Here is a 16,810-nt window from a genome sequence, read left to right as displayed (position 1 = left end):
TTAAGCCTAGTACTATTTTTTGCCCTCATTTGTACCTTAAAAGTTGACACTATTTTTCTTTTTTCTTTTTTTTTTGAGAGGGAGTCTGGCTCTGTCGCCCAGGCTGGAGTGCAGTGGCCGGATCTCAGCTCACTGCAAGCTCCGCCTCCCGGGTTTACGCCATTCTCCTGCCTCAGCCTCCCGAGTAGCTGGGACTACAGGCGCCCGCCACCTCGCCCGGCTAGTTTTTTTTTGTATTTTTTAGTAGAGATGGGGTTTCACCATGTTAGCCAGGATGGTCTTGATCTCCTGACCTCGTGATCCGCCCGTCTCGGCCTCCCAAAGTGCTGGGATTACAGGCTTGAGCCACCGCGCCCGGCCACGACACTATTTTTCATGATAGGAAACTATCATAATGATGAGATGAAATATAATGAGACCTCAAATTAAGGCAGTGGTCATGGGGGTGTAGTAGAGTGGAAGCATTCATAATGTTGCAGGAGATAAAATCAATAAAGTTTAATGAGAGAGATAAAGAGATGTAGGAAACATCTAAGATTCTGGTTTCAGTAAGAAAATGTAAAAATGGTGATCTACCACTAACCAAGAGAGGGAATAAAAGAAGAAGGATAGATTCGGGGGCAAGATGATGAATTCACTTTGAGACATCTTGAATACGAGAAGCCTATAATACAAATAGGTGAGATGTCCCCTGCACAGTTATAAATATGCATGTAAAATTCAAAAGAGGGGTCTGGCTAGAGATGCAGCTTTAGGAATCACTGGCCTGTAGGCAAATGAAAACCATGGTAGTGGAAGAGGTCTTTCAGAGAGAGTAGGTAGAGAGGACTGAAGGAAGAAGATATTGCCAAGGGAAGAGGCAGCAGAGTGCTTAGGAAGAGAAATGAAAAGCCATGGATGTATGGTATCATGTAAATCAAGGAGAGCACAGCTAATGAGAGTGCAAGTAAGAAGAGGACTAAAACGTAATCACTGCATCTGGGAATTCAGAAGTCTCTGCTACTACAGGATGCACCATTTTAGAAGGATGGCTGAAGCAAAGTCATATTTCAGTAAGTGTATGCAGACTGGACAACCTACTTTCATCCAGATAATGAAATAGTACTCTAAAGATCCAATTAAATGGAGCCAGAAAGTTGTCCAGCTCTCTCATTCTGTCTTTCTAGTTCCTGATGTATGATGGTAACAGATGATTTTTCCTTTTCGATGGATATAATTGAACAGCCCTATGTTCTTAGGTTTTCTTGCTGAATTTCTACCTAATATTTCCTGTGGCTTAGAGGAGAAATAAAAAGGTTCTTTCTGGTGTGAAAGCTTTTCTGTAGGGTAAAGGAAGTAAAGTGAACCTCATAAGATTGAGAACTTTTCTGTTATTCTTCCAATTGAATATCTTTCTTTCTGGCTTTTAATCAGACTTCAGTCCAGGGCTCTATACAAAAGAACTTTGTATTCTTCTTTGAGAGGCTGAGGCGGGAGGATTGCTTGAGGCCAAGAGTTCCAAACCAGCCTGGACAACATAGTGAGACCACTATCTCTAAAAAGTAAAAATAAAAAAATCAGCCATGCATGGTGGCTTTTGCCTATAATCCTAGCTACTTAGGAGGCTGAAGCAGGAAGATCACTTGAGTTCAGGAGTTTGAGGCTGTAGTTAGCTATTATCGTGCCACTGCACTCCAGCCCAGATGATGGAGTTAGACCCTGTCTCTAAGACAAAAAATTAAAATTAAATTATTTTTTAAAAAAGAACTAAAGTAATAGTTGTTGAATGAATAGTATATAGAGCCTACAGAGAAATTTATCACTCTTACATAGCAGATGTGTGTCAATTAGTCTTTGAAAGCAAGATAAATGTTAACAGATTAACATATACCAAAGGGACATAGGATAAGGATAGTTCATCTTACATGCAGTTCTGTAGTATTCTGTGGCTTTTGATGTAGCTATTCTGGACCATGCCTGGTAGTAATCACTAAATGAGGTTGTTTTAGTTGGTCTGAAAATACAAATAAAAATCAGACAATGGGCAGTTTGTAAATTTTAAAATTATTGTATTGCTATACCAACTGTTCACATAACATCATGTCACAAGATATTAAACTGACTTGCAAATCGTAACATGTATTTTTAACAATTGTATCCAGTATATTAATTCCACCAATAATGAATACAAATAACGAAAAAGAAAATGTCCCAACCACTTTTCAATAATAAATGTAAATATGGACCCATGTGCATATTATAAAAAGAAAAATATGGGTTTAAGACATCTGCCTTTCATGACTAACATTAAAAAAGAACTTTAAGCAAAGCATTATACCTTTCAATTTCTCATTCTATAAGAAACAATAAACATTTTTCTTGAAATTCAATGCCAAATTCTAGTAAAAAAACTCTTATTTCTTATAATGAGGACAGAATACAAGTATTAGAATTGAGATTAGTTTAGTTTTTACAGAGAATCTGGCTATTTTCAAAGAGGAGAAAAACAGCTCTTTTCTAATACTCCTGGCTGCTACTTTCCCCTCCCTGTGCTAATATTACTATGTCCTAATGGAGAGCAAAGGTTGTTATAAGGTGTTAAATGAAAACTATAAAGCAGTCCCTTAAATAACTGCATTTCCAAGCATTTTTCCCACAAACTTTTAAAATGCAGAGATTCTCAACACTCTATAAACAAAACATTACTTAGCGTATTTTTTCAGACATGTGAAATCACTAATTAACTGGCTGTAACAGATGCTTAAACATCCAGTGCAATATGCCTTATGCCTGTTTTCCAATTTAAGTTCTTAGCTCTTTGGAAGAAGGAGCAAGTTTTCAGTCAGAACAAGTATATTAGCATTAGTTTTTATAGGTAAATCATAGGTACCTTAAATTAACTATTTGACTCAACTTTTAAATTAATGAGGCATTATCTAAATGTGTTAATTCACTAATTTATTTAAATAACAATTATGCACACCTAATTTTAAGACTAACATTTTTCGAATGTATTATTACTTTTACAATCACACTTAAGTAGAAATTTGAAACTTGAGGAAGATAAATTAATCATTACTATTATTGTTTCCGGAGCTGCATGCTGTGCTGTAGACGACTAAATGATATACTAAACTAACATGAATTTGCCAATGAAATGTCTCAGCATTTGGCAACAGAGGTAACAAAATGAAAGGCTGCATTATATCTCCTGCATGAAAAAGCTTGTGATCAATTTGCTGTCACAGATCATTTAGCAGACAACAATGACTCAAGAGGAAGGAAACTGTCAACACACTGTCTTGTGAAAAAAAATACACCATCTTCAGGCACAATCATCTCCATTGTTTTTTGTCTGTTTGACCACGGCCCATGACCTTTTCCCTTCCCAGGGTGTCCTGTTCAATTTCAAACTGTTAGCCTTCAGGGGCTTTCTGTTTTTTCCTCCATAATAATTAAAAATATTACCCTAAAAGGTATAACTTTAGTGCGGTTTGAATATACAAAGCAAAATGTCTTACACATTTGGGAGTATTTGAATTTTCAATTCTATAAAGGAAACAGCCCCTTAAAAAAAGAGAACAGTAACTACATTTTACTATTATTCAGATAAAGTAAGCTCACAGGGATACATGCAGCATAAAAATACATGTGTTTATAGTTTCAACCAGTGATGGGAATTTACTGAGTATTATCATTGACATTATGAATACAAAAAGGTAGAAGACATAAGTTTAAAATGAACATTAGAATTTGTTATCTTGTTGGAAAAAATAAGATATATACCTGGACTAGTGAATTAAACAACTTTATTAACACGATAAAGTGTCATATGGTTTAATGGAGACATTTGGAGAATACAAGAACAGATACTTCTCTCCTCTGGCAGTGGTAATAAGCAAAGAAGTCAGAGGAGGGAGATGTAATTTTTTTTAAGTCGTCAGGGAAACAGTCATTTGGGATACAGGTCTGGAAAAAAAAATAAGGGGGCACTGTAGGCCATGGGAAGAGTATTAGTAATTGTTCAGATGGGAGAGAGCATGGCGTGTGCGTATGTACATACAGAGGATGTTGGGGGAAGAAATTATAGTAAAAGGACAATTGACTAGAATGGAGACTTCAAATTCACAGGAGTTGGAATTGATAAAATAAGTGAAACTGAGCAGTGCAGGGTCCACAAATTTAGGCAGAGAACGGGTTAGAGTTGATTTAGTAATCTTGATCTTGATTTGTTGGGTAATAGACAGCCATCAGTAATTCTCAAATAAGGCAAGTAAATTATGAAATCTATGTTGGAGCAAGACTTTTCCTTGAAAGTAATACGCAGGGTGGAGTATAGAAGGAAGATTAAATGCCAGGGGACCAGATAGGAAGCAAACGCAGTAATTCAGGGATGAGCTACTGAGAGCTAATAGCAGAGTGGCAGCAAAGGTTATGAAAGGGAGGAGATGAGTTGAAGGCAATGCTAAAAAATTGACTGGACTGGTTGGTTGCCTGACAGTGTGTAAAAAGTGAAGGAATATTACAGTCAAATATTCTTCTAAAGCCCAGAAGTCTGATTAGTTTTGCTGTTAATAGAAAGCATCAGGAGAAACTGAAGTAAAAGATGAGTTTAATTTTAGCTCTAGATTTCAGGTGATGATAGTACAGACAAGTCAAAATGATCTTCAGGAGTGTGATTAAGAACCTGAGATTAGAAATAAGAGATTTGGGTCAAATCAACAAAATCACTGATAGAGGAAGCTACTAGAGAAATCCACCTGCAAAAAAGTTAGTGAGTATTTTGAAAAGAAAGAGCAGAAACCAACTTATAATTAAGAGGAGCCAGTGAAGGAAAGAGAAAGGTTCATTAGGGGAAGAAGAAAATCATGGCAGTACTATTTCATGGAAGCAACATCCCAGCCACAACCAAAGCCTAACAATTAAACGCCTAAATATCTGTGGTTGGAACCTTCCTGTCTATCATGACCTAGTTGTTTAGTATCATGGATAAGAGTGCAGGGTCTGGAATCAGCTGGCCTGGGTTAAAACCCTCTGGCGCTTCGACTTGTTAGGTGTGTGGCTCTGGAGCAAGTTACCTAAACTCTCAAGGTCTGTTTCCCCATCTATAAAATCAGGAGATAAAACATTCTCAAGTGCTTGTTGTGAGCATTCGATGAAATCATGCATGAAAAGAGCCAAGTTTAGCGCCTCTTCAGCACTTAAGTGTCAGCTGGTCTCCATTGCCTTGATAAGTACCTCATCATTTCTCTGTTAACTCTAAACGGCTTCCTTGTAGTTTTTCTACCCCTGACTCTCCCTATTCTAGGTTATCATACCTCTGCTTGAAAACCACATTTGGTACTGAGGTGAGAGGATTACCTGAGGTCAGGAGTTCGAGACCAGCCTGGCCAACATGATGAAATTCCCGTCTCTATTAAAAACACAAAAATTAGGCCAGGTGTGGTGGCTCACGCCTGTAGTCTGAGCACTTTGGGAAGCTGAGGTGGGCGGATCACGAGGTCAGGAGATCGCGACCATCCTGGCCAACATGGGGAAACCCCATCTCTTCTAAAAATACAAAAATAAGCTGAGCATGGTGGCATGTGCCTGTAATCCCAGGTACTTGGGAGGCTGAGGAAGGAGAATTGCTTGAACCAGGGAGTCAGAGTTTGGAGTGAGCCGAGATGGCGCCACTGCAATCCAGCCTGGAGATAGAGTGATATTCCGACTCAAACAGAAAGAGAGATAGAGAGAGAGAGAAAGAGAGAGAGAGAGAGAATAACTGGGCATGGTGGCACATGCCTGTAATCCCAGCTACTCAGGAGGCTGAGGCAGGAGAATTGCTTGAACCTGGGAGGTGGAGGTTGCCGTGAGCTGAGATTATGCCACTGCACTCCAGCCTGGGCGACAGAGCAAGACTCTGTCTTAAAAAAAGAGAGAGAGAAAAAGAAAACCATATTTGGTTATGTAATTCTATATGAAAACATCTAAACACTTTCAAATAGAACTTGAGGCTCTTCACCATCTGGTCATTTCCATCCTTTTCTTCTGTTATCCATCCCCACATCCAGAGGCTCCATCACACAGAATTTCCTACTAATCCAAGCATACCATGGTATTACACTCCTCTTTCCGTGAAAGCTGTTCTAGAGACTCGTCTCCTCTGTGCCTGTCAAACTCTTATTCATCAAAGTTTGGGTCCAGTAAAAATATTTTGCATCTGAAGGTTGTCATAGTGGACACTGTGGTTGCCTCCTCAACAGCTCTTGCATTCTTCCCCCATTATGTAGATACCATACACTCTGATGGGACTGACCCCACCTCTGGCTCCAAATTAGAGCCTGATGAGTTCAGGGCTGTCTGACCATGGTGCCTAATTCAGGAACAGGAACTTGGCCTAAAAAGATCCAATTAGAGCAAAGCTATAGTCGTTTTCTAGTACATCTTAATATCTAGGGGCATCAATGCCCTAACTTTGTTCTTCAAAATTGCCTTCTTTTTCTATGTCCTTTGCACTTTTAGATATATATTTAGAGCCCGCTTACAAATTTCCAGAAAAAAAAAACTGCTGAGATTTTGATTGAGATTGAATTTAATCTACAGTTTAATTTGGGAAGAACTGACAATATAATAATATTGAGTTTTTCCCAAGCCACAAACATTGGATATTTCTACTTCTTTAGGTCTTTTAAATTTTCTCTCAGAAATATTTGTGGTTTTCAGTATAGATGTCTTGTACATGTTTCGTTACATTTTGATGCTGTTGTAAATGGTTTTTTTTTTTTTTTTTTTTTGAGATGAAGTTTCGCTCTTGTTGCCCAGGCTAGAGTGCAATGGCACGATCTCGGCTCACTGCAGCAACCTCTGCCTCCCAGGTTCAAGCGATTCTCCTGCCTCAGTCTCCTGAGTAGCTGGGACCACAGGCATGCACCACCCATGCCTGGCTAATTTTATATTTTTAGTAGAGACAGGGTTTCTCCATGTTGGTCAGGCTGGTCTCGAACTCCCGACCTCAGAAGATCTGCCCACCCTTGGCCTCCCAAAGTGGTGGGATTACAGGTATGAGCCACGGCGCCCGGCCGTAAGTGGTATTTTTAAAATTTCAGTTTCTATCTATTGATTATGAGTATATAGAAACATAGTTAATTTTTAATCTTAACTTTAATCTTATACCATGAGTCTTTGCTAAATTCACTAATGAATTTTCAAGTTTTTAAATATTCATTTGGATTTCACTATGCACATAAGCATGTTATCTATGAATAAAGATAATTTGCTTCATCCTTTTCAAACTTTAAAATTTTTATTTCTTTTCCTTGCCTCATTGCACTGGCTAGGACCTCCAGTACAATGTTGAATAGAAGTGGTGGTAGTAGACATACTTACCTTATTCCTAAACTGAGGAGAAAAGCATTCAACATTTCACATTTTAGGGGGTTGGCTGTTGGACTTTTGTAGATTCCTATTACTGCAATAAGGGAATTTCTATTTCAGTTTGCTAAGAATTTTTATCATGAATGGGTGTTAAATTTTAACAAATACTTTTACCGGATTCACTGAAATAATTTTATGGCTTTTCCCTTTATTTGGCTAGTAAATGTGTTACACAAATTGATTTTTGAATATTAAACCAACCTTGCTTTCTTATAATCAGACCCATTTGGTCATTGTTATCCCATTTTATCAGTGAATTCAATTCACTAATATTTTGATTAGAATTTATGCACCTATGCTAATAAAAGGTATTGACCTATAATTTCCTTTCTTGTAGTAATCTCAGATTTTAGAATCTGAGTTTGGAGGTTTAGAAATATAGTCATTTTCTCTACTCACTGAAAAGGTTTGAATACCTTTTTTTAAAAAAAAAGTTTTATTTTGAAACAAATTTAGAAATATAAGACAGTTTTAAAGATAATTGAATATCTTCTTCTTTTTCTAAGAGATGGGTTTCACCACATTGCCCAGGCTGGTCTTGAAATCCCGGGCTCAAGCAATCCTTCTACCTTGGCCAAATAGCTGGGATTACAGGCCCAAGCCATCTCACCTGGCTTGAATAGCTTTTTAAAATAAATGTTATTGCAGCATAATTTACACTCAATAAAATACACATGTTTTAAGTGTACAGATTGATGAGTTTTGATATGAAAGTGTACATCTGCATAACCATTACCTCATATAAGATGTAGAATATTTTCATTATTCCAGAAAGTTTCCTACTGCCCCTTCCCAGTCAATCTCCCTTGACATTCTGGGCAATCACTGATCTGATTAGTCTGACAGATTAGTTTTTCCTGTCCTAGAACTTCATATAAATTGAATCATACAGTATATACTCTTTTGTTACTGTGGGTTTTTTTTTCCACTCAGCTTAATGCCTGCATACTTATTCCCGATTGTTGCATGCATCAAAAATTAATTCATTTTTGTTGATAGTATTCTATATATTAATACAGCACAATTTATTTATGCATTCTACTGTTGATGGACATTTTGGTTGTTTCTAGTTTGAGATATTATAAATAAAGCTGCTATGAACATTTGTGTTCAAGTCTTCTTATGAACATATATTTTTCATTTCTTTTAGGTAAATAGGAGTAGAATTACTGGATTATAGGAAAGGTAATGTTTGACATTATAAGAAACTTAAACTGTGTTTCAAACTGGTTGTGGGCATGTAAAGTGATAAAACAAGATATGCAACAATGTATGAAAGCTCCAATGACTCCATATCTTTACCAACAAATGGAATTATTCATCTTAATTTGAGTCAATGGTGTCTTCTTTCAATCTTCTCCATCTCAGTAAATAACAGCAGAATCCACCCAGTTCAACCCCAAATCTAGTAATTATCCTTGGTCCCACTTTTTCTCACACCCCACATTGAATCAGTAATTCTCCTTCAGCGCAAGCCTTGAATCCACTCATTTCTTCTCCTCCATACCTACGCCCAAACTCTTGACCAAACCACCACTGTCTTGCCCCTGATCAACCAAAATAACCTAATAACTCTTCTCTTTGCTTCCACCTTAGATCCTTCACAAACCATTGCTCTCATAGCAGTTAAAAGTACTCCCTTTAAAAGTTAAATTTGATTCTGTTTCTCCCTTTCCTAAAAGTTGTTCAAGAGTGTCCCAATTTCCTTACCTGGTATAATAAAATTAATCTAAATTCCTTACACAGTTTATAAAATCCTAAGTGATTTGGCCCAGCCTACTTCTCTTACCTCCATCTACCTCTCTTCTCTTTTCCCCCTTGCTGTGTTCTAGCAACAGCAGCCTTCTTACTGATTCTCTACCACACCATGCAAATACTCAAGTTAGGGTCTTCACATTACTCTCCCAATTTTTTACTCCTTTTTCCTTTCAATTTCACAAAACTTGATTTTTCAAGATAATACCATTTACAAGTTTACTTCATAATGGTTCTTGACTTATCTTTGACTGAAGTTATTATAATTACTTTCTATGTACTTAACTAATTTAATCTTCATAGCAATTCTATGAAATCACTACTATTATTACCAGCATTTAATATATAAAGAAACTGAGACACAGAGAAATTAACTTTTCTTAGTTACATAGTGAATGGAAGAATTGGGATTCTCTTGCTTGTTATTCTAGAAATGCCTTTCAGTTGTGTGTGTGTGTGTGTGTGTGTGTGTGTGTGAGAGAGAGAGAGATAATATCATATACGGTATTTTATAATGCACTCTTTTCATTTACTTTTTTATTGTGGCAAAACACATAACTTTATCCTCTTAACCATTTCTAAGTGTATAGTAGTGTTAAGTGTAGTTACGTTATTGTGCAAGAGATCTCTAGAACTTTTTCATCTTGCAACACTGAATTTCTGTGTCCAACTTTTCACTTACTTTTTTTTTTTTTTTTTTTTTTTGAGACAGAGTCTCGCTCTGTTGCCCAGGCTGGAGTGCAATGGCGAAATCTCACTGCAACCTCTGTCTCCTGGGTTCAAGCGATTCTCCTGACTCAGCCTCCCTAATAGCTGGAATTACTGGCATGCGCCACCATGCCCAGATAATTTTTGTATTTTTAGTAGAGACAGGGTTTCATCACGTTGGCCATGCTGGTTTTAAACTGCTGACCTCAGGTGATCCGCCTGCCTTGGCCTCCCAAAGTGCTGGGATTACAGGCATGAGCCACTGCACCCGGCCCGCTTACTTTTAATGTTAGCAAATATGTCTCCAGAATCATATCCAAAGGCTGCTTTTTGGACATTATTGCCTAAACCAATATTTATTTAATCAGTCAGTTTTGTTGGACATTTCGTTTTCAATTTCTCATGATATGTAATTGTATGATGAACATTTTTGGAATCTCTATATTTGTTTAAATATATCTTTAAAGAAAAGTTTCTAGAAGTGAAAATGCTGTGTTGAAGGCACACATTTGTCTTAGGATTTTTAATAGGAAATGCAAATGTTACACTCTTCTGTCTGTGTCCCTCAAGTTTTGTCTTGTGCCTGCCCCTTTAAATGATTTAGCCACTCTCACACAGTTGTATATTTAGCATGTTCACCAGCTATGTTTCATTTTCGTCTCCTCTCTTGATTATCGAGCAACCAATCCTCCCCTCCCTCTCCTCTTCTAGTTTTTATCTCAGGTCCTGATGATCTTATTTTGGTTGCCCCGGCATTCATGATTCATTTTAACTTTTTATTGAGGTTGTCAAAGTGCATTCCCCTGGGTCAGGCTGTTGGGAAGGTGTCCTGTTGTAGTTCCATTCCTGTTGAATGTACTGTTCCCTCCGTCTAGGATCCCCTGGCCTCACAGTGCATAGGTGAATCCCTATTCTGCCTTTGGAAGTCACTTTGGCATGACATCCTCTGAAAGCTTGTCTTTATGTATTCCTCTCCCAATCCCTGGGAAGCCTGAGTAAGATGTTTCTTCCTCTGTGCTCCCCCAGCATCTTGATCTTACCTCTATCACAGCACTTACTATATTATATTTATGTACCACAACAATAAACAGTCATGACCCAATAAAATGTTGATTGCATTGAAAAGAGGCTGTTATTTATTAGAGGTGGTTCCAGAGATGGATGACTTAGTGAAAAACTGAAGGCCTCTGAAGGAAGCCTAGAAAAAATAAAAGCCACATGGGAAAAGGTTTCTGCTAAATATGACTCATTTTAGATATGATTCAATCTGCCCTCAGCATTCTTCCCTTAGCCACGATCTTGATACCTTCCCTGTGGTCTTCCAACTACATTCTCTGGTGGCAAATACTGTCTACATTGACCTAATGGATCGACAGGCCTACTTCTTGCACTGACTCCCTTTCAGAAGAGGAACATCTTCTTATACCATGCAACAATTAATACAAAATAAAACAAATAATTTGCATTTATGGAATGGGGAAAAAAGAAGAGGCCTTCCAATGCTAGAATATAAATCTTGTGAGGTTAGGGATAACATATTAATCAGGTGTGTATCCTCACACTGGGGCACAGTCCCCGGCATACAGCATATGCTCAGTGAATTCATTCTAAGTACATGGATAAGTAGCTGTTCTCCCAAGGACTGAAAACCTGCTTATAAGTGGTATCCTATAGACCCTGCAAATATCCCAGATGACTAGCACAAATTCAAGTCACCCTGAATTCCTGAACATCAACTAGATTCCCCCAACTATATTGCACCCAGTTGAATAGACCTTGCCTGAGTTTTACTATGTCTTTTAGAAACAGGGCGTCCAACTGCCTGGATATATCTTTGGAATACATTTCTACAGCCATGCCAGTTCTTCCAGCCAATGAAGTAACGCAAAGTTCTAAGCATATGGCACTAGATACACAATATTAACAGCAGCATCTTTCTTTGAATAATTTCTGCAAGACCTCATTGTGAATGCATTATTTAAAAACTGAGAACGAGACATAGCTGAGCTCTATTTCAGAGCAAATGTACCAGGGGTAAACATTAGAATTCACGGACACACAATAAAGTGCAGCCTGATACACAGCATGAGTCTAGAGCATCATTGAAATCTAGGCTGCATTGCCTCAAGTAAGTACTACTAGTAAGTCTTCTCTAGGAAGTTCAGGCTGGCACAAGGTGAATACCACAAATCGGACCTGACTCTAGCACCATTTATCCTTGGTTTGGCTCAGAGGACCTGCTGAAGCTGAGACCACAGAAAGTCTTCTGCTGTGTTCTTGCTGCCTTATTAGTAAACACAGGCACTGTATCTTTATGAACTGCAAATAGAAATAACTTTTTGCAGTAAAAGAGTAATAACTTTTGATATCTAGGGACATTCATGTTTTAGGTGATAAACCCACCTTTATGCACTGAATGACTATTTATCATAGGCCTATTTTGTGCCAGGATGGTCAAACACATTGAAGCATTTAAGTGGCAGCAATGCCCTCTATTGAATACCAACTTAGTGTACCAGTAACTAGATTATGCTTACCTTTCTGCAATTTTTCAACATATTTTCATGAAGATAAGCCACTTAAGTTTTTGTTTGTTTGTTTGTTTGTTTGTTTGAGAGGGAGTCTCGCTCTGTGACCCAAGCTGGAGTGCAGTGGCGTGATCTCAGCTCACTGTAAGCTCTGCCTCCCGGGTTCATGCCAGTCTCCTGTCTCAACCTCCCAAGTAGCTGGGACTACAGGCGCCCGCCACCACGCCCGGCTAATTTTTTGTATTTTTAGTGGAGACAGGGTTTCACCGTGTTAGCCAGGATGGTCTTGATCTCCTCACCTCGTGATCCGCCCACCTTGGCTTCCCAAAGTGCTGGGATTACAGGCATGAGCAACCACTCCCGGCCATGTTATCTAATTTTACTCAACTTTTATACAGAGCTAGTCAAGGAAATAGGAGCTAAAGTAAACACTGTTACAACACTAGTTAATTGGCTGTTGTCTAAATCTGATTAACTATCAAGATAAAGCTGATGGAAATGCTCAAGAAATTAAATGCCGCAGAACCATATGTGTGTTTCTAGGCCTATACCTTGTTCAGGTGTTCAAGGTGAACCGATGCCATATTTATAGGCTGTCTCCCAAAAGATACAATGGCTTCAGCCCTAACTCTTACCATTTTTATCTAGACCTTATCTTCTCCTAAACTGCTTGAATTTTTGTGATCTATAATGATCTGTGCTGATTTTGTTAACAATACATTCTTCTCTTTTCAAAAATAAAAAAAAGGCAAGATTGACCATACACGGTGGCTCATGTCTATAATCCTAGCACTTTGGGAGGCTGAGGCGGGTGGATCACCTGAGGTCAGGAGTTCAAGGCTAGCCTGATCAACGTGGTGAAACCCCGTCTCTACTAAAAATACAAAAAATTAGCCAGGTATGGTGGTGTGTGCCTATAATCCCAGCTACTTGGGAGGCTGAGGCAGGAGAATCACTTGAACCCTGGAGGCCGAGGTTGCAGTGAGCTGAGATTGAGCCATTGCACTCCAGCCTGGGCGACAAGAGCAAAACTCCATCTCAAAAAAAAAAAGGTGAGATCATATATCATATAGTTACATTTAATTTTAATTCAGCTAGAAAGAATTCAAAATTTTCCACATACTTTCTGAAAACAATATTTTAAAAAGATATTGTAAGATATTTCTAAGTTAAAAACAAAGATTTAATTATGATGAAAAACATAGTTTACATAGTCCTTTTGGTAAATAAAGCAACATAAAATTGTATAAAGAAAAACTTACCCGATACATTTATGTGGGTCTTTAGGTAACTCCTGGCTGTCATCTTTCACTATAAAGAAAAAATATGAAAAGATTCTGGTTTACTTGGAGATGGAATATATGGCTTTATGTGCGCTATTTCCAAAGCCTCAGTAAAATGGTAATAAAGGAATAAAAATAAGGTATAAAATCTCAAGGAGAGCAAAAGAAAGATGACAAGAAAATTTTTCAAGATAGAAAGCAGATGTCAAGTGGTAACTGTCTTAGCAGGCCATAGAAATTTGAAAACAAAAAACTGCATGATGAGAAGAGACCAATAAAAAGTAAATGGATTCACACTTCAGAACCTGAGAAACAGTACATGAATTGAAGGTGCCAGATACCTCTGGAAGGAGGGGTGAGAGGCAGAGCACAGACACCAAAGACTTATACCCCCATCCTGTGCGACCAGATGATGACCACTGCTCAGGCAGGAAGGAAGATATTTAACCTCTGGAAAAACTGGGCCAGAGAGACTCAGGACTGGAGGACAGTAGCAACAAAATAGGACAGGAGTATGATAAGAAACCGAAAATGGAATAAATCATATTGAACAGACAAGACTCCTAATTCTCTCCCCTCGTCCAGCTGTCAGTGTATTAGCAGTACTCTCTCTCTCTCTCGCTTGTACTTGTGCTCTCTCTCTCTCTCTCTCTCTCTCTCTCTCCCTCCCTCCCCCCACAGGACTGACAGATTCCTCTCAGGAGAAATAGTTAAGTCTAATGAAATGGCCAGGTTCTCACTGAATAATTCTACAATGAAATAAAACTGTCAACAAGCCCAGCCTGTATTCAGAACTTTCAGTCTTTTTAATAGTCCATTCATCACATGTCCATCATAAGAATGAATAGTTAAAGATCACTAGATATTTTGAGCAAGGTCAATACCATAAAAGGGAACAATCCTAACCACAAAAAAGAGAAAAATAGGAAACAGAAACATTTTTCTTAAAATCTTCCAGAATATACAATGAACAAAGAGATGGATAATAGGAGAAATTTGGTTTCAAAAAATTAGAGGATCAGATCAATAGACCCAACATTCAAATCAGAGCAGATCTAGAAGAGACAATAGGGAAAATGAAGAGAGAAGAAATTATAAAAGAAATCACATAAGAAAGTTTTCCAGAACTGAACGATTAGAGATTGAGATTTCAATAGTTTATCAAATGCCCTATGTAATGTGGAGGCAGGGAAGGGGAGAATACAAAAAGAAATATTATCCAAAATTTCAAATCACTGGGAATAAAAAGAAGGTTTAAAAAGCTTCCAGAAAAAAAGAATAAATCACAGGTGAAAAATTGGACATTGGAATGAAATTAGACTTCTCAAGAGCAACACTAGAAACTAAAATGTAGTAAAGTATTTACAATTTGGAAAGAAAACTATTTCCAAACTAAAATTTAACCAAACTATGAGTATATGAGAGTAACGTAATTACATTTTTAGGCATGTGAAGTTATAAAAGGTTAAGCTTCCACGTACTAGGAAGCTCCTAGAAAATGTGCTCCAACAAAACGAAGGAGCAAAACCAACCACAAGGAAAATGGGGGATTGAGCAGCCAGCAGGAGCTCCTACCCAGCAGGCACCAAAAAGGCCATCCCAGCACACCTGCAAGAGAACTGCCAATTCAGAAAAGAAGAGGAAGGATGGAGTGCCACAGGAAAGAGGGCTCCAAAAACAAAACAGACTCGATGCTGATTGAATGCCTAGGAACTGTGTTCCAGCTTTCTCAGGAAGTTTAGAAGAAGAAAAGATAGTGTATACACAAAAAAACAAAGGAATGTAAAATCAGACCTTTTGTACAAGAAAAGAAAGATAACCATTTATGGTTCATCTGTGACAAGTATTTATAAAGTCATATTAATGTAGCCAACTCATATTAGGAGAATGGGGGAGAGGAAATGTGCGTAGGAATGGTAGTATAAAAGCAAAATCTTTGTATTTTATAAGATGAAGTCTATAAATAATATCTAAAACCGAAAAGCCCACAAATATTAGTATAGAATCAACTTAGAAATGTGGTGGTAAATGCCAGACCAAACAGCTAAATGTGTTGAAAGCTATTGTTGCCTCTGGCAGGCAACAGTCAGGGATAGAGGACATATTTCATTAAAAACCGATTCCTATTATGTGTCCTCTAAAACTATAAACATATATTTTTTGATAGAAAATAAATACTTAACATTTCTCGTTAAAACTAGCAACTTAGAAACGTTGCTGAAAAGTGACTGGACTATCTGGTATAGCGAAATGCAACAGGAAAAAAGAGGTATGTAACCCAAGCAAATAGATCCACACTCTGCCACGCTGTTAAACTCAGTTTTTCAGTATCTTATGACATTTGTAAGTAACAGAGTATCTGCAACAAAACTGTAATCATCAACAACAAAACTGGTTCTGAATGGTGGTGCTAAAGCTCATGTTCTGTAACAAGTGAGCAATGCTACTGGACTAAATTTTGTCTTCCCCTGACACCCAGAAAGTGTATTTCTCGGGGGAAGGGTATTCCTACACCTAACCAAAGAAATATACTCACTTTAAAAAGAAATGGCAGCCTGGAATCCTATGAGACACCACCTGCTTCAATTGTAGGGACAACTTGCTTTAAAATTGCTCTATTATTAAAAGGATTTTTTAAAACCCAGTGAACGAATTGGGAGCTTGAATTGGAAAAGAATCAAATGTCTGTCATAACATTCTCCTAATCACAAGCAGAAGGTGATGTATTTGTAGAATTATCAGTTTTTTAAAAAGTATATCACACAAATTAGTATTATAATCTCCCTAATATTTCTATATTCTCCTTTATTGTAGTATTATGACTCATGTCAATTATAGCTTATTTAGATAAGCATCTGAAATATATTAGATGATCCTCCTTTTTATGAAAAACTATAGGAATATACTTGGCTAGGAAAAAATTACCTCAGGCTTAGCTACCATCACTCAGCTTTACTCTTTTTATACTATTGTATTTTTCTTCAACCAAGGGTTTTAAAAATTATATGAAACTTCTGTTTTAAACTATGGAAACAACTATGACAAACAGAAGGTAAATATTACTTGATAATACAACTATACAGAAATCAAAATTCACAAGGATGAACTGAAAAAAGGGGCAGATAATTGCTCACATGAAAC

General features: G+C 37.6%; 1 protein-coding gene across 3 annotated transcripts in view; it reads right to left on the bottom strand.

Annotated features, from left to right (window-relative positions):
- UBE2U (ubiquitin conjugating enzyme E2 U) overlaps positions 1-16,810 on the bottom strand; it is a 63,700-nt gene that overhangs the window by 32,395 nt on the left and 14,495 nt on the right. For all 3 annotated transcript variants that reach the window (XM_050757355.1, XM_050757261.1, XM_050757165.1), the window contains exons 6-7: positions 13,649-13,697; positions 1,905-1,993 (exon numbers count right to left, since the gene is read on the bottom strand). In XM_050757355.1, coding sequence (XP_050613312.1) covers positions 1,905-1,993; positions 13,649-13,697 — 138 coding nt within the window. The remainder of the gene's footprint in view (positions 1-1,904; positions 1,994-13,648; positions 13,698-16,810) is intronic.

This window comes from Macaca thibetana, chromosome 1, assembly GCF_024542745.1.
Source record: "Macaca thibetana thibetana isolate TM-01 chromosome 1, ASM2454274v1, whole genome shotgun sequence".
Lineage (NCBI taxonomy): Eukaryota > Metazoa > Chordata > Mammalia > Primates > Cercopithecidae > Macaca > Macaca thibetana.
The sequence above is the reverse complement of the archived record's forward strand: the minus strand, read 5'-3'. Positions and strand labels throughout refer to the sequence as shown.